Raw genomic sequence first — 23,207 nt, forward strand, 5'->3', positions numbered from 1 at the left:
CTAGAGATTTCCATACTCTTTGGATTAGATCACTTGATGTAAACCATGTAGGCCAAAGTATGGTCAAGTTTGGTTTATTATCTGCTTTGCATTTACAGTGTCTTTGCATTTACAGTGTCTTGTGAAAGTACTCACACCCACCCTTCCCCCCACACACATCTCGTGTTTTTTCTGTTTTGTTGCATTACAACCTTGAATTAAAATGGATTTCTGGGAGTTTGTACCAGTTGATTTACACAACTTGCCTATCACTTTTAAGGTGCAAAATATTTTTTACTGTCACACAAACAATAATTAAAATAAAAAATAGAACTTTAATGTGCAGAAGTATTCACCCCCTGAAAGTCAATACTTTGTGGAGCCACCTTTGTTGCAATTACAGATGTAAGTCTCTTGGGATATGTCTTTATTGGTTTACATCATCTAGACACTGGGATTTTTGCCAATTCTTCCAGGAAAAACTGCTCCAACTCCATCAAGTTAGATGGGTTGTGTTGGTGTACAGCAGTCTTCGAAATCATGCCACAGATTCTCAATAGGATTGAGATCAGGGATTTGACTAAGACATTTAACGGTTTCCCCTTAAACCACTCCAGTGTACAGTAGCTTTAGCAGTATGTTCAGGGTTATTGTCCTGTTAGATGGTGAACCTCCACCCCAGTCTCAAATGTCCAACAGACTGAAACAGGTTTTTCTCAAGCATTGCCCTGTATTTTCTGCCATCCATCTTTCCTTCAATCCAGTTTTCCAGTGCCTGTCGATGAAAAGTATCCCCCCCACACCATGATGCTGCCACCATCATGCTTCACTGTGGGAATGGTGTTATTGGGGTGATGGGAAGTGCTGGGTGTGAGCCACACATAGCGTTGTGGTAGCCTGCCACATGCTGTTTGGTCAACTCAAAATGTGTTTTCTTTAAGCAATGATTTTATTCTGGCCATTTTTCCATAAAGCCCCACTCTGTAAAATGTATGGCTTATAGTGGTACTGTGGACAGATACTGTACTTCCAACTCAGCTGTGGATCTTTGGAGCTCCTTCAGTGTTATCGTTGGTGTTTTTTATAATCTCTGATTAATGCTGTCCTTGCCCAGTCCGAGTTTTCGTGGGGGGTCTTCCCTTGTCAGATGTGTAGTTGTGCCATATCCTTGAATTTTTTTTTTTAATAATGGATTTAATGGTGCTCCGTGAGATGTTCAAAGTTTGGGATATTTTTTTATAACTTAACCCTGATCTATTCCTCTCCAGAACTTTGTCTCTGACCTGTTTGGAGAGCTCTTTGGTCTTCATGGTTCTTGCTTAGAGGGGTTGCAGAATCAGGGCCTTCCACAACGGATATATTTATACTGACATCATGTGACAGATCATGTAACACTTTGCACACAGAGGGACCTTATTCTACTAATTATGTGTCTCCTGAAGTTAGTTGGTTTGATCAGACCTTATATATGGGGTTTCATAACAAAGGGATTGAATACATATGCACGAAACAACTTTTCAGGTGTTTTTGTTTTTAAACAAGGTAAAAAAAAAAACATTCCACTGTAACAATTTGGATTATTTTGTTAGGTCTATTACATAAAATCTAATTTAAAATCGATTTGAATTTCAGGTTGTAATGTAATAAAACAGGAAAAATACCAAAGGGGTGTATAATTTCCTAAGGCACTATAGAAATCTAATACAGGAGTTAAATTGAACAGATTTAACATTCTACAGTACAAATACAAATAGTGGTGTTTTCCAGGGTACTATTAGATTCCCAGTGTCAAGTGGAGGTTGAAAAGTAAAACTACTGTACCTTTTCCTTTTTTGCTAGACTGGTTGATATACATGAATTACTATACTGTATGTGTTTGAAATCATTTAATGATAACTTGATGATACATAAAAAAGCTATAAAAGCTTCTTATTATTAATAAGAATATTTCTTAGTATATAGGTAAAGGAAATTATATCATAGCAATTATAGAACATCATTCCTAAAGGTACAATAAAAACAACAGATCACAATCCTGAAATTTGTCCATTTTCTATTGGTGAACATATTATAACAAAGAAAATATGTCCATTTTCTATTGGTGAACATATTATAACAAAGAAAATATGTCTGCATTGACAGGTAGGTATGGGTGAGATGGTTTAATTGATGCAGTCACATCTTGGAATATTGTGGAATATTCTTCTCTGATGTATTCTTAATACAAGTGTTCTTTAATTCTAGAAAGAAAAAAGTAGTGTTTGTAGTTGATCCAGCCAGCAACTTCTACTACAGATGGTTATCAATCATCTCCATACCTGTGCTGTATAACTGGTGCTTTCTAGTGTGCAGGTAAAGATAGCAGATGTCTTCTCTCTTATTGATAACGTTCACTTGGATATCCTGTCAGCACTGACTGATATTTGGCTGTTTTTTCTGTTTTTGAAGAGCCTGTTTTGATGAACTGCAGAAAAAAAACATTGTCCTGTGGATGATCCTGGATTACAGTGCGGATGCAGTATACATCATGGACATAATAGTAAGATTCAGGACAGGTAAATTATTCAAATCATCACACCCATATAATATTCAATTTTAATATTTTTTACAATTAAATTACTTTGGTTGCTAGAAATTAAGACTATTTAACCAAAAGTTTTGAGGGGGTCATGGATTAAACACATTCTTAGTGGGATGGTGACTACAATCGAGCCAGAGGAACAAATGGCCCAAATTCTTCCTTAGTTTTCTGAACCTCTTACAACTTTTTGACGTCTATAACTCTGTTTGCTCTATTGTACTCCTTATTATATTATATTACATCAAATCAGCTGGACACCATAGATAACCAGTCAAAAATATTTATAGAATACTGTGTATATGATCTGTGTTACAATCCATAATGCACAACCCCATTCAGACCTGGAAATGTAGGTTGCGTGCAGTTATTATTAGCCCCTACTCAGGAAGCCAAGATGTCTCCTGCTGTATGTCCTCACACTTGCGAGCCTTGTATGTATTTTTTTTAAAAATAAAACATTTTTACCATTGGTTTTATTCAAAAAAATTGCACTTTTTTTTTTCTGGAACCTGTATGTATTACAATTCCATACAAGCTGCTGGATGCCGTTCAGTGCTCTGTCTGACAGACCAGCTGAATGTCAGCTCTTCTCTATCCTTTCTCTTTCTGCTATCCTCAATGCTGTTTTAGGCCTCATGCACACGTACGTGCCGGTACTCATGGGCCACGACGCCGGCCCGCTGACGGCCTGCGGGCAGCCACCCGCATTTTCGGCCCCTGCTCTAATACAACGTATGGGAGTACGGACCATAAAAAGCAAAATATAGGAAATGTCCTATCTTTTGCGGTACACTTCTACGGCCGGGACACCTTCCCGTAAATAAATGTGAAGGTGTCTGTGATGAATAGAAGTGAATGCGTCCTTAATTAAGGATGATTTTTACGGTTGTGTACATGGGGTTTCAAACTAACATTTTTTCAATAAAGAAGATCTCAGCTTAGAATAGCGTTCAGGAGAGTACAGAGAGAGGCTAGAGATAAGCCGACAATAAGCGTTTCTGTCGGGCAGAGCACTGTAAGGCCTTGTCCACACGTAGCGGAATTGCGGATGGAAAATACACAGCAGAATACAGTAGCAGCAAAGTGGGTGAGATTAAACAAATCTTATCCACACACCGCGTAAAATTTCTGATCAGAAATTGACCTTCGATGCGTATTTTTCGCATGTCAATTCCTGCTGCGGAAAGTGGACTGAATTGCTGCGTTTTTCAGAGGACATGTCACCATCTCACAACATTGAATAAAACGCAGTAAAATCTGCACCAATTTCTACAGTAAAAACGCAGGAAATGGTGCGGTTTTTCCGCAGCGGAAATCCTGCTAGTTTTTGCGGAATTGCGGCAGAAATTTTCTGCCGCAATTCCGTTATGTGTGGACAAGCCCTAAGGCATCCAGCAGCTGGTATAGGATTGTAAGACATATAAGATTCAGAAAACAAACGGTACAAAACTTTTCATCAAAACCAATTGTAAATGTTTTGTTCACAACATAATCATTAAAATAAAGGTCTGTGTCTCCACTTGAAGTGTACTCTTGTGCTAGATGCAAATTTCCTAATTCTGAAATTTTTCTCAATTTTTGGGAATGTCCGCAAACTAAAATATCATGGTCAAAACTCATCTTTCTCAACAATTTCAAATCTCTTTTGAAATGACTCCTGAATGAGCTATCTTCAGTATTTTGTCAGAATCTGACAAAAATAGCCTTTCAAAATCTATCTTGAATATTTGGGCATGTGCGACTCGCAAGAGTATACTTCAATATTGGGCAAATGCAGACGCAGTACCCTTTGCATTGGTTTTTATCAAAGGTGGAACACTTATTTTGCATGGATTGGTTTAATGCGGCATTACAGAAGGAAACACTGACAAAACTATTCTTTTCATCTTGGCTATCCTTTATTAATACTCAATCCGCAGTTATACGTTTAAGCAGGGGCGTAGCTAGGGGGGCAGGCGGGGCATGTTCCCCCCGGGCGCAACTTAGAGTGGGGCGCCAGCGCCACCTCCTCCTGCACTATAATTGTACCTGTGTCTATAGGACACAGGTACAATTAGAAGCAATGAATGGCCGGGTACGTTCCGTGCCCGGCTATTCATCGCTTTTGTACCAGTGAAGCGACTGGTACCTTTTGTACCAGTGAAGCTTCTGTCGATGAAAGGTGCTAACTGACTGACAGGGAAAGTCATCCTGCCCAGCCAATCAGCGCCTTTCATAGATGCTTGGTTATACCCCCAGGAGACCTGCGCAGAAGAGAGCAGGTCTCCATTGCTGCCGGCCGGCGTGGGAGCGGGATTAAGGTGAGTTTGAATTGTTTGTTATTTTATTTAATGCGTGTGTGTTTGTGTGTGTGTGTGTGTGTGTGTGTGTATTGCTTGTAAAATGTACAAATGTTTTTATGCTAGAGTTACATAAAAATAAATGTGGAAAAGAAATGACACGTCATTGATTGGTAGAGAAAACAAACACGGCGAGGGGGAAGGAGATGTCGGGAAAGAGGTGGGGGGGGCGCCAAACTGAATCTTTGCCCTGGGTGCTGGAGAACCTAGCTACGCCTCTGGCTTTAAGTATACAACATGGTATTCTTTGGAGCTACTACATGGGCGAACACCTATTTCCTTGGTATGATACATGATTATACTTTACAGGTGGTGACATGGGTGGGGGGGTTGGAGGTGAGTAGGGCGGGGGACAGTTGAGGTTTTTTAGATTGTTACTGAATACTCTGACATTTTAATTTGATAGGGGATTATGTTACTCCTCTTATATTATATAATTATGTATGTTTATTTGTCGAAAACGTTAATAAAAATGAGTATTCAAAAAAAAAAAAAAGTTCTGCAAAGGTGTACATAATGTTTACGTTTGTCTACTAAAGATGTCTTAAAACAAAATATTCAGAAAACATGTTCCCTACACAGAACGGAATGTCACTTCTCAGAAAGGAATCGGAAACTTTGCATGGAATAAAGGAGTATAGTGGTTTCAGCAAATTAATATTATACTTTGTATTGTATACATTTTTCTAATATACTTTCTATACAGATTCCTTATGTAGTTATTCAATGAGAACCATCATTGTTCACTTCTAGTGAATAAAGATCTGTCCTGGTTATGTGATGGAGACAAAGATGCACAGCTCATTACATTACAGTCACAATATATGTATTAGAGCTTTGTAATGTACTGAGACGTCCTTAACCCCTTCATAACCGCCAATAAGTGTTTAAACAGCGGCCATTAAGGGTACTTATGCCACAGTGCCGTGAAAAGGCGACGCTGTGACATAGGCCCGGCATGCTTGTACCGTGCCAGCTAGAGTGGGTGTCAGGCGGTCTAAAGGCAGTCGGGCACCTGCTCTAGCGGACAGGATCAAAATAGTGACCGAGGCATCTAAGTGGTTTTAGAGGGGGGTCTCCCTCTCTTATCCCGATCGCGGAATGCCGATGTTTTCTATGGCAGCCGGGGGCCTAACAGGCATGGCCTAATACAGTTTTACACTGACAGGGATAATACACTGCAATACATGAATATTGCACTCTATTATCAAAATATCATACAGTAAAGTCCCCTAGTGGGACTAAAAAAAAAAAGCTAATAGTTTAACAAAGTTAATAAATAAATAAAAATCCCAAGAAAAAAAAAAGAACAAAACTATTTTTTCCGCTTACAATATGCCTTTTATGGAAAAAAAAAAGCTACATATATTTGATACCACCACATCTGTAATGACCCCAAACTGGTACCAATAAAACAGGGGTGTAGCTAGGTTCTCCAGCACCCGGAGCAAAGATTCAGTTTGGCGCCCCCCCCCCCAACCTCATTCCCGACATCTTCTTCCAACTCGCCATATTTGTTTTCTCTACCAATCAATGAGGTGGCATTTTTTTCCCACGTTATTGTTTTTAATGTAACTCGTGCATAAAACCATTTGTACATTTTGCAAGCAATATAGTTCTATATACAACACCAGAACCAATCTCATTACATATATGCAACACCAGAACCAAGCTCATTACATATATACAGCACAAGAACAATATTCAGTACATATATACAGTTCCAGAACCAAGATCAGTACATATATATATAGTACCAGAATAAAGCTCCATACATATATACAGCACCAGAACCAAGTTCAGTACATAAATACAATACACTAGCACAAATACAGCTCAATTATTGTAACCCCTGCCATATAGGTTTGTACTAAATTGTATACAGCTCCCAGCAAGGGTAAATCAATGGTAAGGATATGCTGGGAGATGCTGTTTCAGGAAAAAAAAACATACTACCTATCAACTCGCTACAGATCGTACGGTGACTACTGTGCTGATTAGAGGCAGAATAAACATTTACGTTAAGTGACTCACAGGTGATGATCTCAGATTGTAGTTGTTCTTTTTGTCTTTTCTTATCCATCCGGTCCAGACCGCTGTGATAACTTTTTCCGGCCACGGCCCATTTCTGTAGTTTACAACTTAGATGTCTTCAGCTTCTCACTTTTCAAACATTTCTGCACCTATAAACAAAGATAAAGTTCTCATGGTGCCAGACACTGTGCCCCTAAATATAATAGCACCATACACTGTACCTCTAATTATAATAGCACTGCACACTGTGTCCCTGATTATAATAGCGCCATACACTGCACCTCTAATTATAATAGCACCATAAACTGTGTCACACACACACACACACACACACACACACACACACACACACACCGTGCCCCCGTAGAAAGTTCCCCCCATAGAGCCCCCTGTAGATAGTGCCCCACATACAGCCCCCTGTAGATAGTGTCCCACATATAGCCACCCCTGTAGATAGTGCCCACATATAGCCACCCATTTAAATAGTGCCCCACATATAGCCCCCCTGTATATAGTGCCCAACATATAGCCCCCTCTGAAAATAGTGCCCCACATGTAGCCCCCCTGTATATAGTGCCCCACATATACCCCCCTGTATATAGTGTACAACATATAGCCCACCCCTGTAAATAGTGCCCTACATATATCTCCTCCTATGAATATTGCTCTACATATACCCCCCTGTATATAGTGCCTCACATATAGCTCCCCCAATAGTGCTCCATATATAGCCCACCCCTGTATATAGCCTCCGTGTAGATATAGCCCACCCCTGTATAAAGTGTCCAACATATAGCATGCCCCTGTAGATAGTGCCCTGCATATATCTCCCACTATGAATAGTGCTCCACATATAGCCCATCCCTGTGTATAGTGCCTCACATATAGCTCCCCCTATAGTGCTCCACATATAGCCCACCCCTGTATATAGCCCGCTCCTGTATATAGTGCTCCACATATAGCCCACCCCTTTATATAGTGCCTTACATATAGCTCCCCCAATAGTGCTCCACATATAGCCCACCCCTGTATATAGCCCATCCCTGTATATAATGCCTCACATATAGCTCCCCGTTTAGTACTCCACATATAGCCCACCCCTGTATATAGCCACCCCCTGTAGATTGAGCCGACCTCTGTAGAAAGACCCCCCCCCCTGTAGATAATGTCACTTATTTTTTTAGGATAAAAAATAAATAAACTTTACATACTCACCATAATCCGGTTCCCACGCCGTCCCGTGGCAGTATAAACCTACTCTCTTCTGAGCAGGTTTCCTGGGGATGGCGTCATACAATGCACCTCTAATTATTGCATCGATGGAAGGTGCTGATTGACACGGCAAGCCATTCTGCCCTGCCAATCAGCACCTTTCATAGATGCTAGCGGCGCGGTACCCGGCCATTCATCGTCTATTTTGCAGAAGGGGGTGGCGGCGGGTGATTTCAGTGGCGCCGCCACCCCCTCAGAGAAACTGCCTACCGCTGTCATGATTGGTGGGGCCCTGTGCCCCCTCAAATTCCCTCTTAGTTGCGCCCGGGGCACATGGCCCGCCTGCCCCCCCTAGCTACGCCCCTGAATAAAAACTACAAGTCATTCTGCCCTGCCAATCAGTGCCTTTCATAGACGCTAATTGGCATCCCTCTTACAGCTATATTAGAGGAACAATAAAACAATATAAATTTGGTATCTCCACGACCGTGACGACATGATGAATAAAGTTATTATGTTATTTATACCACAGGGTAAACGGTGTCAATTTTAGACACAAAAAAGTATGGCAACATTTCTGTGTTTTTTTCTATTACCCCCCCCCAAAAGTTAATAACAGCTAATCAATAAATGATATGTACCCCAATATGGAACGATTAGAAAATACAACTTGTCCCACAAAAAACAAGTCCTTATACAGCTGTGTCGACTGAAAAATAAAAACGTTCTAGCTCTTTGAATGCAACGATGGAAAAATGGTCATTAAGACCTAAAATAGGTTGGTTAATAAGGGGTTAATGGATTGACAGGCTGAAATCTCATTCATATTGTATAATGTTACAAATTGGCCCCTTTATTTGCTATACAGTAGTTAATAGAACTTTAAGTACATAAAATTTAGAACATGAAGTATTAATAAAAACTTATATTTTAATAAAAACTTATATTTTTCAGGTTTTCTTGAGCAAGGCTTGCTAGTGAGAGAAGCCAAGAAGTTAAAGGAATATTACACAAAGACTTTGCAGTTTAAACTTGACATGTTATCACTCTTGCCAACAGATTTGATCTCCTTCAAAGTGGGTTTTAACTATCCAGAACTACGTTTCAACCGCCTATTAAGGTTTGCTAGAATGTTTGAGTTCTTTGATCGCACTGAAACTAGAACCAATTACCCTAATATTTTCCGCATTGGAAACCTTGTTCTTTATATTTTGATTATCATACACTGGAATGCATGCATTTACTTTGCAATTTCCAAAGCCATTGGCTTTGGAAATGACACATGGGTCTATCCTAATATTTCTCATCCAGAATATGGTCGCCTTGCACGGAAATATATTTACAGTCTTTACTGGTCAACCCTCACTCTTACCACTATTGGGGAGACACCTCCTCCAGTCAAGGATATAGAGTTCCTCTTTGTGGTGTTTGACTTCTTAATTGGTGTTCTCATCTTTGCCACCATTGTTGGTAATGTGGGATCTATGATCTCAAATATGAATGCATCAAGAGCAGATTTTCAGTCCAAGATTGACTCCATAAAGCAATATATGCAATTTCGTAATGTCTCAAAAGATCTGGAGGCCAGGGTAATAAAATGGTTTGACTATCTCTGGACAAACAAGAAAACAATGGATGAAAAAGAAGTCCTAAAAAACTTACCAGACAAACTGAAAGCAGAGATTGCAATTAATGTCCATTTGGACACTTTGAAGAAGGTTCGAATCTTTCAAGACTGTGAAGCTGGATTACTAGTGGAATTAGTGCTGAAGCTAAGGCCTCAAGTATTTAGCCCTGGTGACTATATTTGTCGAAAAGGTGATATAGGACGGGAAATGTATATTATTAAAGAAGGTAAGCTTGCAGTGGTGGCAGATGATGGTGTGACACAGTTTGTGGTCCTCAGTGATGGAAGTTACTTTGGTGAAATCAGCATATTAAACATCAAAGGTAGCAAGTCAGGGAACAGGAGGACAGCTAACATTCGAAGTATTGGTTATTCTGACTTGTTCTGTTTATCCAAGGATGATTTAATGGAGGCTCTCACAGAGTACCCAGAGGCAAAATCAGCGCTTGAAGAAAAAGGTAGACAAATTCTAATGAAAGACGGACTAATTGATGAGGAGGCCGCAAAGGCTGGGTCAGATCCAAAAGATACAGAAGAAAAAGTGGAGAAGCTAGAAACTGCTTTTGACAGTTTACAGACAAGATTTGCCAGATTACTAGCCGACTACAACTCCACACAACTAAAACTTAAACAAAGAATCACAAAAGTTGAGAAGAGTATACAAGAAAAGAATTTAGGCAATGACAACTTGTCTCAAGGACCAGACAGTGCACCAGAAACAGACAATGTTAAAGCCGAGGACAATGACAATGATAAATAAACTCATGCACTGAGATTTTTATTGTCAAATGAACATTGTTTTATACATTCTTTCTATTTTTACTGCATAGATTTTCTTATTTTGGCAAGCTTAGTCATTACAGGGTAATACATTTTTTATATATTTTCTTCAATGAGATATTTTTGTATTCAAGAGCTTTTAGACTTCTTTAGATAATAACACAGTACACAGGTTTATCAGTACTGCTCCACTGGTATTTGTTTTAGGATAGAATAGTCACAGATACAACTACTTTTATAAAAAAAAATAATAATAATAAATGGATATTGCTCTTGGTACATTCATATGATAATAATCCAGGAACTTTTTATTGCCTATTTTTGCCAATTTTATCCAACAATACACACAAACATTTTGAAGGATGCCATTAAAGATGAGATGGGTATTAAGGCACCTTGTAGATGCATAGATTTGTGTTTAGTGCTCAGTGTTGTCATTATACAGTACCATCAGATTCAGACGCTAAAATTTCAACCAAAGACCAGGAAAAAAATAAATAATCTGACCTGAACATGATTGATCCCAAATATTGATATATTGTCACTGCAAAATGATGCCCAAATGATCAGTTCACACTGGCGTCATTATGTCTGGCGTTACAGGATCTATGATGGATATGATTTTTCCCCATTGACTTCTAATGAGTGTCAGGAACACATGTTTGTTTTTTTTAACTGGATGGAATACTGCATCATGTTACGCTTTTCCACTAAAAGCAGGGGAACCTTACAGATAACACCTAATGCAAATGTGAACAAAGCCTAAGTGACTGCTAAAAGCAAATCTTTGGAACATATAAGAGAAGACAAAGAAATGGATCCAGCGCTGTGTCCTTGGAGTCTTTTAAAATAGGAAACTATTTCCAAGGTTTATTATATAATGAAAAATAAAAACAATAGCATTGCAGGTAGATATTCTCAAATGAATGGTGGATTTATGGCAGTGTGAGCGGTGCCTACGCGTTTCTGACGCATACAGCGTCCTTAGTCATGGCTTTCTCAGAAGCCATGACTAAGGACGCTGTATGCGTCAGAAACGCGTAGGCACCGCTCACACTGCCATAAATCCACCATTCATTTGAGAATATCTACCTGCAATGCTATTGTTTTTATTTTTCATTATATAATAAAACTTGGAAATAGTTTCCTATTTTAAAAGACTCCAAGGACACAGCGCTGGATCCATTTCTTTGTCTTCTCTTGTACTCCATATGTGTGCTGACACGAGGACCCGCGCGCAAGTACCCATATGCGATAAGGTGAGCTGGAGGAATCCTCCAAAACATTTTTTCTCTTTGGAACATATACTTATATCCATAAATTTATGAAACATTTGGAAATCCAGCCAGAAACACTCAGTCACGTCAGCCTTCAGTTTGACAATTTTGGCCTGGGGTAATATATAATAATGATACTGTAGTTCATTGAATGTTTTTCTATTATGTAGAACATGCTGCACCTGATGGTAAATGAATGTGGTAATGAAGTAGGTGACATATAATGAAGATGGATTTATCTCATGTCCTTTCCTATACAAAAACATATGTATATTTATGTATATTCGTTTGTAACAATATTCAGATATTAAAAGGGCTTTGAACACATGATGAGATTATACTCACATCATTATTATCATTATTAAAATGCCTCTGGTAAAGAAACGTTAATGTACCGTATTTTGTAGAAATGATTTGCTCTCAGGTTGCAATTCATATTGCCGTAAGCCAGTTTAGAATTTAAACTATATCTAGTACTAATATTCACTCTGTAATAGGATTGTTTAAGAAAATGCTGTTTAGAAATAAATTGTTACTGAATATATGTGACTTTTTTCTAGTTTTTTTTGTGTTACTAAATATGTTAATTTGTGTTCATTTTCATTTTAAAGAGACAATGAGGGCTATTTATAAAACCCATACAAGAATAGAGGTGTTGCCTATTCTATATTTTAACCGTCACTAGAAAAATAACTACTAGACTAAGAAATGTTCCACAATGAATTTAATACCACCATACTTCTTTTAATTTAATAGGCCACTATTTAGATGACACAAGGTGCTGAAATAAAATGTTTGGTGTCTATATAAAAGTAGTAATGATGATAATCTTTATTTATATAGCATCACCATATTCCACAGTGCTTTAGAAAATGTAAATAATTAAAACATTTAGAGTATTTATATAATTGCACTCCAGGGTGTAAAGGACTGTTACACATCATAGCTGCCTCAGCCAATTATGCCATACTACAAACTTGGTTATAAAGGGAGCCCCCCTCTTTTTGAAATTGTTGGGAAAAACTCTTTTTTTTTTTAAAGATAGATTGGACAGAGACTACCCTCCACAAAAAAACAACGCATACACTTTTTTTTATACTTGGGTCCCTTTTATTGCTTTTTTGCCATCAAATGTTAAACAGGCAATATGTGATAGCTTCCAGTACACAGTTTGGTTCCAGAATCAGATTCTCTTGGGCTCTGCACCAGTGTAATTATTGTCCACAATTCAGACGTTGATGGGTCCCTCATGTTTACTAATTGAGCTTCAATGCCATTGTACCAGACTTTGGTTACTGTATACTGGTAACTATACATTTATGTCTGTATGCGTAATGAGTGATTGTTCATGGTTTCACACTCCTGCCATTCCACTCTCCACTTCCCCTTAGCCCATTACACTGGATCTATGTAATGATGATCTTATTTGTAATATTCCTTTTACATTGCAATGTCTCCTTTCCTTGTTGGTCCTAAAAATGAAAAACAGTTTGAAAAATAAATAATAATAATGAAAATATGGACCATGGGCTTGGCATCTGATAAAAGTATGTGACAAGTTTGGAAAGGATACTTAAACTGTGAATGTTAGGAACAAATCTAAAGGCACAAGGCAATGATTTACATAGGATGGGTGAAGCATGGTAGAAGTCCTGGAGATGGGACTGAGAGTCCATTATTAAACACAGATGAGGTTGAAAATGTAGGAAGGTGCAGCATGGTGGATAGCTTTATAAACTAGTAAGAGGACTTTGAGTTCTAGAAGAGACAAGTAATTGGTGTAATAACTGACAAAGGGCAGAGGGGTAAGTATGACCATTAGACACAAATATCAACCTTACTGCTGAATTCATGATAGATTGAATCAGAGATGGTTTCTTTAATGGAAAACCAGTTAGGAATGAGCTACATTCAAGGCAAGAATTGAATCGTTGTTTTTTTTTTTTATACCAGTGGTGAGGTAGGTAGAGATTATTTTAGAATTTGGTAATGGACAACCCCTGTCCATATTCCTTATGACATCATGTGGATGTCAGAGGGGGTTCCCCCTCAATGAGTCAGAGTGGAGACATGCTAACATCTAAACGGTCACCATGTAATACTATATTTCCCTTGCAGCTATTTCCCAGGGTTCATGGGAGCAGCTTTCAGATTAAAGGTGTTGTCAGTGGTCAAACAGCAACCTTAAATGTAAAAAAGAAAGCACATATACCTGGCATGAAAAATAGGAAGGATTGTAGTATTACATACTGAGAGGGAAACATCTGATTTTGGTGAGAAATTTGAAAGTGAAAATAGGAAGAGACCAGAAACAGCTGCTCACTGATGTTTTTAGGACAGCATGATAAAATGTAATTGGTTGGTGTCATAAGTATAAAGATAATACTGGAAACTAAATAAGCTGAACTTTGTAAAAAGGGAAACCAGTAGGGGATCAAACACTGAACCTTGGGGTGTGGAAAGTGGAGAAGAAGTAGAACCAGCGAAATACACACCAGAAGTGTAGTCAGAGAGAAAGGAATCCAGGGTTGAACAATTGGTTTTTTAAGCCATCCCATATCCTTGCTAAGCTTAACTGCAGACTTCTGCAGCCGGACCATTTCAACTGAGAGAGGGCTTATTTGTGGTCTGTATAGAGCACTAGTTAAAAAGGCTCTGTCACCAGATTATAAGTGCCCTGTCTCCTACATAATCTGATCGGCACTGTAATGTAGATAACAACAGTGTTTTTTATTTTGAAAAACAATAAATTTTGAGCAAGTTATGAACAATTTTAGATTTATGCAAATTCGTTTCTTAATAGACAACTGGGCGTTTTTTTACTTTTTACCAACTGGGCGTTGTAAAGAGAAGTGTATGACGCTGACCAATCAGCGTCATACACTTCTCATCATTCCAGCCCAGCTTCTTTCACTACACACACAGCGTGATCTCGCGAGATCATACTGTGCTGTCATTCACAGCGAGATCACTCTGTGCTGTGTCAGAAACTTTACCGAAGTGTAGGGAGTGTGAATAGACATCGCATCCTGGCTGGAGGCAATGTCTATTCAGTCTCAATACACTTCGTTAAAGTTAATGTGTGAGTAAGTGACAGCACAGCGTGATCTTGCGAGATCACGCTGTGCTGTCATTCACAGTGAGATCACGCAGTATGTGCAGTGAAACAAGCTGGGCTGGAACAATGAGAAGTGTATGACGCTGATTGGTCAGCGTCATACACTCCTCTGTACAACGCCCAGTTGGTAAAAAGTTTAAAAACGCCCAGTTGTCTATTAAGAAACTAATTAGCATAAGTCTAAAATTGTTCATAACTTGCTAAAAATTGATAGTTTTTCAAAATAAAAACCACTTTTGTTATCTACATTACAGCGCCGATCAGACTATGTAGGAGATAGGGCACTTATAATGTGGTTACAGAGCCTTTTTAAGCCACCGAAGTACAATACATTGCTTGTTACATCCACAAGGGAGAAAAGAAACCTGGACCACACATCCACTTGTTATACTTGATCTATTGCGGCTCAGCAAAATAAAATGTACGAACATGATGTTCTTAGTAAACATTTTGATCAAATTGTATAAGCCCACTTGCCACTGTGGTCTGAATAAGATCACAGTCAAAAATAAGTATCCCTTACCACTTATCTCTGAGCTCTTGGACCGTATTCCTAGAGCCAAGATTTTCTCTAAGCTGGACCTTGGTGGGGCTTATAACTTGATTCGTATCCGCAAGGGTGACGAGTGGAAAACTGCATTCGACACACGAGACGGCCACTATGAATATCTTGTGATGCCCTTCGGTTTGCGTATGCTCCAGCTGTGTTCTAGGAATTCGTGAATGATATATTCTGGGATATGTTGTATGGTGGTGGTTTATCTGGACGACATCTTGATCTACTTACCTGATCTGATGACTAACTGGAAGCATGTTCGCCAATTCCTGTCACGGTTAAGGGGGAACAACCTCTATGCTAAATTGGAGAAATGCATATTTGAAAATAATTCTTTGCCCTTCCTGGGCTATATTGTCACCGATCATTGACTCCAGATGGATCCAGAGAAAGTAAAGTCCATTCTTGAATGTCCTTCTCCTCAAGGTCTTTGTGCTATACCGAGGTTTCTGGGTTTTGCACACTTTTACCGACAATTTATATCTAATTTTTCTTTGCTTACCCCTCCCATTTCTGCCCTCACCAAAGAGGGAGCAAATGCTACAAGTTGGCCTCCTGAAGCTGCATTCTCAGAGCTTAAAAAGTCCTTCACTTCTGCCTCCGTTCTACACCATCCTGATGTTTCCCGTCAGTTTTCATTGGAGGTTGAAGCCTCTTACATAGGTGCTGGAGAACTCCTCTTCCAGAAAAACTCTAAGGCTGGGTTCACACGACCTATTTTCAGGCGTAAACGAAGCGCATTATGCCTCGTTTTACGCCTGAAAATAGGGCTACAATACGTCGGCAAACATCTGCCCATTCATTTGAATGGGTTTGCCGACGTACTGTGCAGACAACCTGTCATTTACGCGTCGTCGTTTGACAGCTGTCAAACGACGATGCGTAAAAATACAGCCTCGTCAAAAGAAGTGCAGGACACTTCTTTAAGACGTAATTTGAGCCATTCTTCATTGAACTCAATGAAGCACAGCTCAAAATTTACGGCTGTCAGAGAAGCCTCGCAAAATGCGAGGAGGAGCATTTACGTCTGAAACGAGGCAGCTGTTTTCTCCTGAAAACAGTCTGTCCTTTCAGACGTAAAAGCCTGCTACCGTGTGCACATACCCTAAGGGAAAAACTGTCTCCTGTGGCTTTTTCTCTAAACTCTTCTCGGCAGCGGAAAATAATTATTCCATTGGTGATCGTGAACTCCTAGCCATCAAGTTAGCCCTAGAAGAGTGGAGACATCTATTTGAAGGTTCTGCACATCCAGTTTTCATCTGCACAGATCACAAGAATCTTACCTACTTACAGTTGGCACAACGTTTAAATCCACGTCAAGCCAGATGGTCGCATTTCTTTGCCAGGTTTGATTTTCAACTTCATTTTTCTCCAGTGGACAAAAACGTCAAAGCAGACGCTCTGTTCCACTCGTGTGAGAGGATGTCCAGGACTTTGTCTCCACCTGTTCCCAAAACAAAACTACTCATTCCAAGCCTGTGGGTCTACTCCAACCTTTGCTGGTTCTTGATAGTCCCTGGTAGCATAGTGTTATGGATTTTTATTACAGATCTTCCTCCCTCTGGTGGCTGCACCATTGTCTGGGTCGTTGTGAATTGTTTTTCCAAGATGGCACATTTCATTCCTCTGTCTGGTCTTCCCTCAGCTCCTCGTCTGGCAAGCCTCTTCATTCAGAATGTCTTTCGTCTGCATGGAATGCCTATCCACATTGTCTCTTATTGTGGTGTCCAGTTCACATCCAAATTCTGGAGAGCTCTATGTAAACTTCTGGACATAAAACTGGACTTCTCTTCTGCCTGCCATTCACAATCCAATGGCCAAGTTGAGCCAATTAATCAAGTGCTCAAAAACGATCTCCGCCATTTTGTATCAGTTCAAAATGACAACTGGGTACATCTCCTTCTGTGGGCTGAATTCTCGTATAATAATCATACAAGTAAATCCACTGCAACCTGAGGAGAAGATTGGGAACCTGAAGAGAATATTGACGACCCAACAATCATCAAGAAGCTCCTCCTACGCTCTAGACCTAAGAGGAGGGGGCAAGTACTGTAATGCCTGTGGCCGCGGACCACCGGCATCCCCCTCTTACTGGCAGCCGCGACCACAGGAATATGCCTCTTCTCTCTGCTTCCTCTCCCTGTATGTCCCATAGGGTGCGCGCGTGCTCGTGCTATTTCTTAAAGGGCTAGCGCAAGCACCAGTAAAATTCAACTGAACACGGGGGGGGGGGGGGATAAATTTAGTGGTCTTTAAGGCCAAAATCAGCAACATCAATAAGGGGTTATTATGCTCTAAAACATTGTTTTCCAAACTGGATCACGACCATCTGGGTGGTCGAGTGAAGACCTCCGGGAGATCACGAGCCACTCACTGATGTCCCGGTTTCCTCAGGACGCATATACAGTTGAATTCAATGCTGGAGCAAAGAGATAATGGCTCCTTGCTCCAGCATTCACTATGCTGTGAGCGGAGAGCCAGGAGCATAGGTAAATATGTTTTTTTAAAGTTTTATTAGGCACTATTGGGGCTATGTGGTAGCAGCTATGGGGCCATTGTACTGTGTCAGGGCAGCTGTAGGGCATTTTACTGTTAGGGTATGTTCACAAGCAGTGTTTTCAACCGTTTTTGGGGCCGTAAACGTGCCGAAAAACGGCTGAAGAATCGGTAACAGAACGCCTCCAAACATCTGCCCATTGATTTCAATGGGAAAAACGGTGTTCTGTTCCGATGGGCCGGTTTTTACGCGGCCGCATAAAAAAAACGGCCACAAAAAAGAAGTGCATGTCACTTCTTCAGCTGTTTTTGGAGCGGTTTTTCATACACTCTATAGAAAAACAGCTCCAAAAATGGATGTAAAAAAACGCAGCGAAAGATGTGAGTATGATAAAAAAAAACATCTGATAATCAGGAGGTGTTTTCCCTTGAAAACAGTTCCGTATTTTCAGACATTTTTTATTTTGTGTGTGCACATACTTTGAGGGGGAAGCTATGGGGACATTATACTGTGGGGAGGGCAACTATAGGGGCCTTATCCTGTGTGGGGGAAGCTATGGGGCATTAAACTGTGTGTGGTGCAGCTATAGGGGCATTATACTGTGTGGGGGCAGTTATAGGGACATTATTCTGTGGGGGCAGCTATAGGGGTATTTTACTGTGTGGGTGCAGTTATAGAGACATTATCCTGTGGGGGCAGCTATGGGGTAATTATACTGTGTGGGGGCACTAAGGGGTGGGGGAAGCTATGGGCATTAAACTGTGTGGGCAGCTATGGGGGCATTATAGTCTATGGGGGCAACTTTATGGGCAATATACTGTGTAGGGAGGCACTTTAGAGGCATTATACTGTGTGGTGGCAGCTATGGGGTATTATGCTGTGTGGGCAGCTATAGGAGCATTATACTGTGTGGGGACACTAAGGGGTCATTATACTGTGTAGGGGCAGCTATGAGGGCATTATACTGTGTGGGGCGGCACTATAGGGACATTATACTGTGTGGTGACAGCTATGGGGGCATTATACTGTGTGGGGGCATCTATAGAAACATTATTCTGTGTGGGGCAGGTATAAGGGCATTAAGGGGTCATTATACGGTGTGGGTGGCCTACTGGGTTTGGGCCCACTCAGATGTGTTTGACCCCCCGTGTGCTAAACCCCTAGCTACGCCTCTGTTGTCCACTGAGGGATGGGTCGGGTCACATTACCCACCATTAGCAACCATAGTCTGACCACAGCAGCGCACAGCAGCAGGATACCTTGAGCCCGCCCCATCCCCCATACAATTATCATTGCTTTCGATGTTGCAGGGACTTATTTTTGTAATGTAACTAAGTACCGGCATCAAACCACGAATGATGTTGACATACGTCACACAAAATCGGGCTAAGTACGGTAGTGAGGGGGTCCAAAACAAAAGTCTCGGCCAAAAGTGGGTCCCGGCCTCAGAAACTTTGGGAACCACTGCTCTAAAAGAACCAGAATTAAATGCCAACAATATTTTTTTAAGACATAAATAAAATATCTACAAAAAAAAAAGTGACACTTTTGAGACGTTTTTGCCCCCAATTTAACGTGACTGTTAGGGGGTTACATGTATATATTTTGTAAGAATTATTTTTTTTTTGTCAGGAGGGTTCAAAATGCAACAAATTTTTTTAAGTCCCATGCCCCATTTAGTACATTTGGTGCAAATCTCGACAACTATCCCCTCCCTTTTGCCTGGTGTAAAATACACCATTATTAGTAAATGTGGGCCATTGACGTCATATTATTTATTGTTGGGCCTGCCAACAAAATGGTGGCCTGAAGCTCAGTACACGTGACATCATAAGATGACATCATTATAATTCTACCATGTCATCCTGTGATGTTATGTACTGCACTGTATCTGAGTAAACATTATGACATCACTAGATTCCATTATAATAATACTATCATGTATAAGCCGGAGCTCACTACTCAGATCAGAAGATGAAGACAAAGACCAAGGGCAGAATACAGGTAACTCTATCATCATCTTCTGAATTAATAGGGGGGATTTATTAAGAATGGCATTTCATACGCCAGGTTTAAACTGAACTAGGTCAGTATGAAATGCGCCAAATTTATTAAGGGGAAAATTATAGACACCACAATGGAACCTAATGGACCCCATTACAAGTCATGCCATGTGCCATTGCAGACGTAAACAGAGCCTTATTTATCACTTCCATTTCATTACTTGTAGCATGACACAGTAGTAGAACATATATATATAATATAGTAGGGAGCATTGCTGCTCTATAGTGCCCCACTAAGGTCTTTAAAGGGGTTTATTACATATTAACAACATACAGCCCTTTATTCAATTAGTGAATTAATTCCCTCGTTAAATAACGGACTGTATGTTATTAATATGTAATAATACCACAGTCATATATTATAGAATCTGTATGATCAGCACATAGATTAATTATATAATATATTATACAGTGTGTATGACAAATAGTGCAGACAAACAGTGGTGTTACCCATAGCAACCAATATGAATCCAACACTGTTGTTAGTTGCTATGGACAACGCATACTTTTTGTCGAAGTAGTGCAATGGAAAAGTGGACATGTTACCTGCAGAAACCAATCAGGTTGCTGCTTTCAATTTCCAAGAGGCTGCGAAAAAATAAGAGCTAATTAGTTGCCATGACGCCCCAACGTTTTCTCTTGCACTTGCCTATATAGGGATACTCCTGTTACAGCAGTAAAAATGTATATTTTATTATTATCATCATCATTATCATCATCATCCTTAATATGGTTGTTATTATTATAACATACTGGGCCTAGTGCTGGCAAAAAGGGTGTGGGCTTAACCACAGCAACCAATCACACAGTACAGCTTTCATGTCCAGCACTGCACTGAAAATATGAAACATGAAATCTTATTGGTTGTTGCAGGCAACACAGCCGTTTTGTTTCACACAATTCTAATGGACCCCAATGTGACATCACAATGTATCTGGGGGTGATTTTTCATGCTTTGTGTTGTTTACAGGTCGGCTCCGATCATCATATTTTGATACTTCCAGAAGAATCAAACAAAAATATGTTAAGCTGAGCTTCCCTGAATGTCCATTATACACAGCCTCCAGCGCAGAAGGAGGAGCCTGCACTTTTTTTTTTATCAATTAGGTAGAATAACACTTTGACATGGACATACAAAATATATGAAAACTGACAGACTATCCTCTTAATACAGAACTCAGGCCAGACTATCTTCAGAAAAACAGACCGCAGACCAGACTCCCCCTAAATAAAGACCCCAAACCAGACTCCCCTAAATGTAGACTCCAGACAAGACTATCCTCCTAATTCAAATTGCAGACAAGACTACCCATAAATACAGACCCCAGACAATACTACTCCTAAATACAGTTCCCGAATCAGACTATCCCTATAATACAAACTTCAGATCAGACTATCCCTAAATACAGACCCTAGACCAGACTACTTCTTAATACAGACCTCAGACCAGACTACCCCTAAATACAGATCCAAGACGAGCCTACCCCCAGAAAAATAGACCGCAGACCACACTCCCCCCTAAACAAAGACCACTGACATACTCCCTTAAATAAATACATCTCTGGCCAGGAACTCCATAGTTTAAAGCCCCTGACATTGTTGTCTATATATGGACAGTGACGTCAGGAGCTCCTCCTGGAACGAAATACCCGTCCGGAGCATTGTCGACGCTCTAGAAGGGGATTTCAGCATCTTAACTCTCCTCTCAGCACTGTCCATATATTAACAGTGACGTCAAAGTCGTCTGCAGCAGTGGAATCCCCGGCCGACCCTCTGACTGGGTATTCCAGCATCTAAAAGCTCCAGACGTCAATGTCCATATGTTGAAAGTGACGTCAGGATCTCCTAATGGAGCAGTATCCTCAGCCAGAGCATTGTGGACGCTCTGGTGGGGGATTTCAGAATTTTACAACTCCTGACATCACTGTCCAAATATGGAGCAGAATCCCAGGCCAGAGCATTACCAACCGTCATCCTATGGACAGTGACGTTAGGGACTCCTCCCAGAGAGAAATCCACGGCTAGAGTGTTGTCAACGCTCCGGCAGGGGACGCTGGCATCTTAAAGCTCCGGATATCACTGTCCATATATATATATGGACAGTGATGTCATGGACTCCCTCAGGAGCGGAATCCCCGGCCAGAGCGTTGTCGACGCTGTGGCTGGGGATTCCGTCACCTTAGAGCTCCTGACCTCACTGTTTATACATATGGACAGTAATGTCATGGACTCCTTCAGGAGGGGAAACCCCAACCAGAGCATTGTTGATGCTCTGGCTGGGGATTCTGGCATCTTAATGCTCCTAATGTCACTGTCCATATATATGGACAGTGATGTCATAGCCTTCTTCAGGAGCGGAACTCCCGGCTGATGCATTGTCGATGCTCTGGCTGGGGATTCCATCATCTTAAAGCTTTTGATGTCACTGACCATATATGGACATTGACGTCAGGGACTCCTCCCGGAGCGGAATCCCCAGCTAGAGCGTTGCCATATATATGGATAGTGATGCCACAAACTCCTTTAGGAGTGGAATCCCTGGCCAGAGCGTTGTCGATGCTCTGGCCAGGGTTTCCAGCATCTTAAAGCTTCTGATGTCGCTGTCCATATATATGGACAGTGATGTCATGGACTCTTTTAGGAGCGGAATCCCTGGCCAGAGCGTTGCAACGCTCTGGCTGGGGATTCCAGCATCTTTAAGCTCCTTATGTCACTCTTCATAATGACAGTGATATCAGGAGCGGAATCCTAGACCGGACGGTTGCCAATGCTCTGGCTAGGGATTTTGGCATCTTAAAGCTCCTGGCGTCACTGTTCATATATGGACAGTGACGTCAAGGACTTCTCCTGGACCGTAATCCCCGGCCAGAGATTTGAGTTGCTCTGTCTGGGGATTCTGGCATCTAAAAGCTCCTGACATCGCTGTCTATGTATATAGACAGTGATGTAATGGACTCCATCAGGAGAGGAATCCCCGCCCACAGCGTTGTTAATGCTCTGGCTGGGGATTCCGGCATTTTATTGCTCCTAACGTCTCTGTCCGTATATATGGACATTGATTTCATGGACTCCTTCAGGAAAGGAATCCCCGGCTAGAGCGTTGTTGATGCTCTGGCTGGGGAATCCAGGATCTTAAAGCTGGAA

At 40.7% G+C, this 23,207-nt stretch overlaps 1 protein-coding gene and 1 long non-coding RNA gene across 3 annotated transcripts in view; one reads left to right on the forward strand and one right to left on the reverse strand.

Moving 5' to 3' along the window:
* The window catches only part of CNGA3 (cyclic nucleotide gated channel subunit alpha 3), a 78,567-nt gene extending 67,181 nt beyond the window's left edge, over window positions 1–11,386 (forward strand). For both annotated transcript variants that reach the window (XM_075850318.1, XM_075850317.1), the window contains 3 exons: window positions 2,224–2,331; window positions 2,428–2,534; window positions 9,100–11,386. In XM_075850318.1, the coding sequence (XP_075706433.1) occupies window positions 2,224–2,331; window positions 2,428–2,534; window positions 9,100–10,532 (1,648 nt within the window). In that variant the 3' untranslated portion in view covers window positions 10,533–11,386. The remainder of the gene's footprint in view (window positions 1–2,223; window positions 2,332–2,427; window positions 2,535–9,099) is intronic.
* Window positions 1,999–20,692, reverse strand: LOC142740894 (uncharacterized). The gene is made up of 3 exons (XR_012880911.1): window positions 20,610–20,692; window positions 2,298–2,443; window positions 1,999–2,219 (listed from the first exon to the last, which is right to left on the reverse strand). It is a non-coding gene; the product is annotated as an uncharacterized LOC142740894 (long non-coding RNA).
* Window positions 20,693–23,207: the final 2,515 nt, after the last annotated feature.

The sequence above is a fragment of the Rhinoderma darwinii genome, chromosome 2 (genome assembly GCF_050947455.1).
Source record: "Rhinoderma darwinii isolate aRhiDar2 chromosome 2, aRhiDar2.hap1, whole genome shotgun sequence".
Classification (NCBI taxonomy): domain Eukaryota; kingdom Metazoa; phylum Chordata; class Amphibia; order Anura; family Rhinodermatidae; genus Rhinoderma; species Rhinoderma darwinii.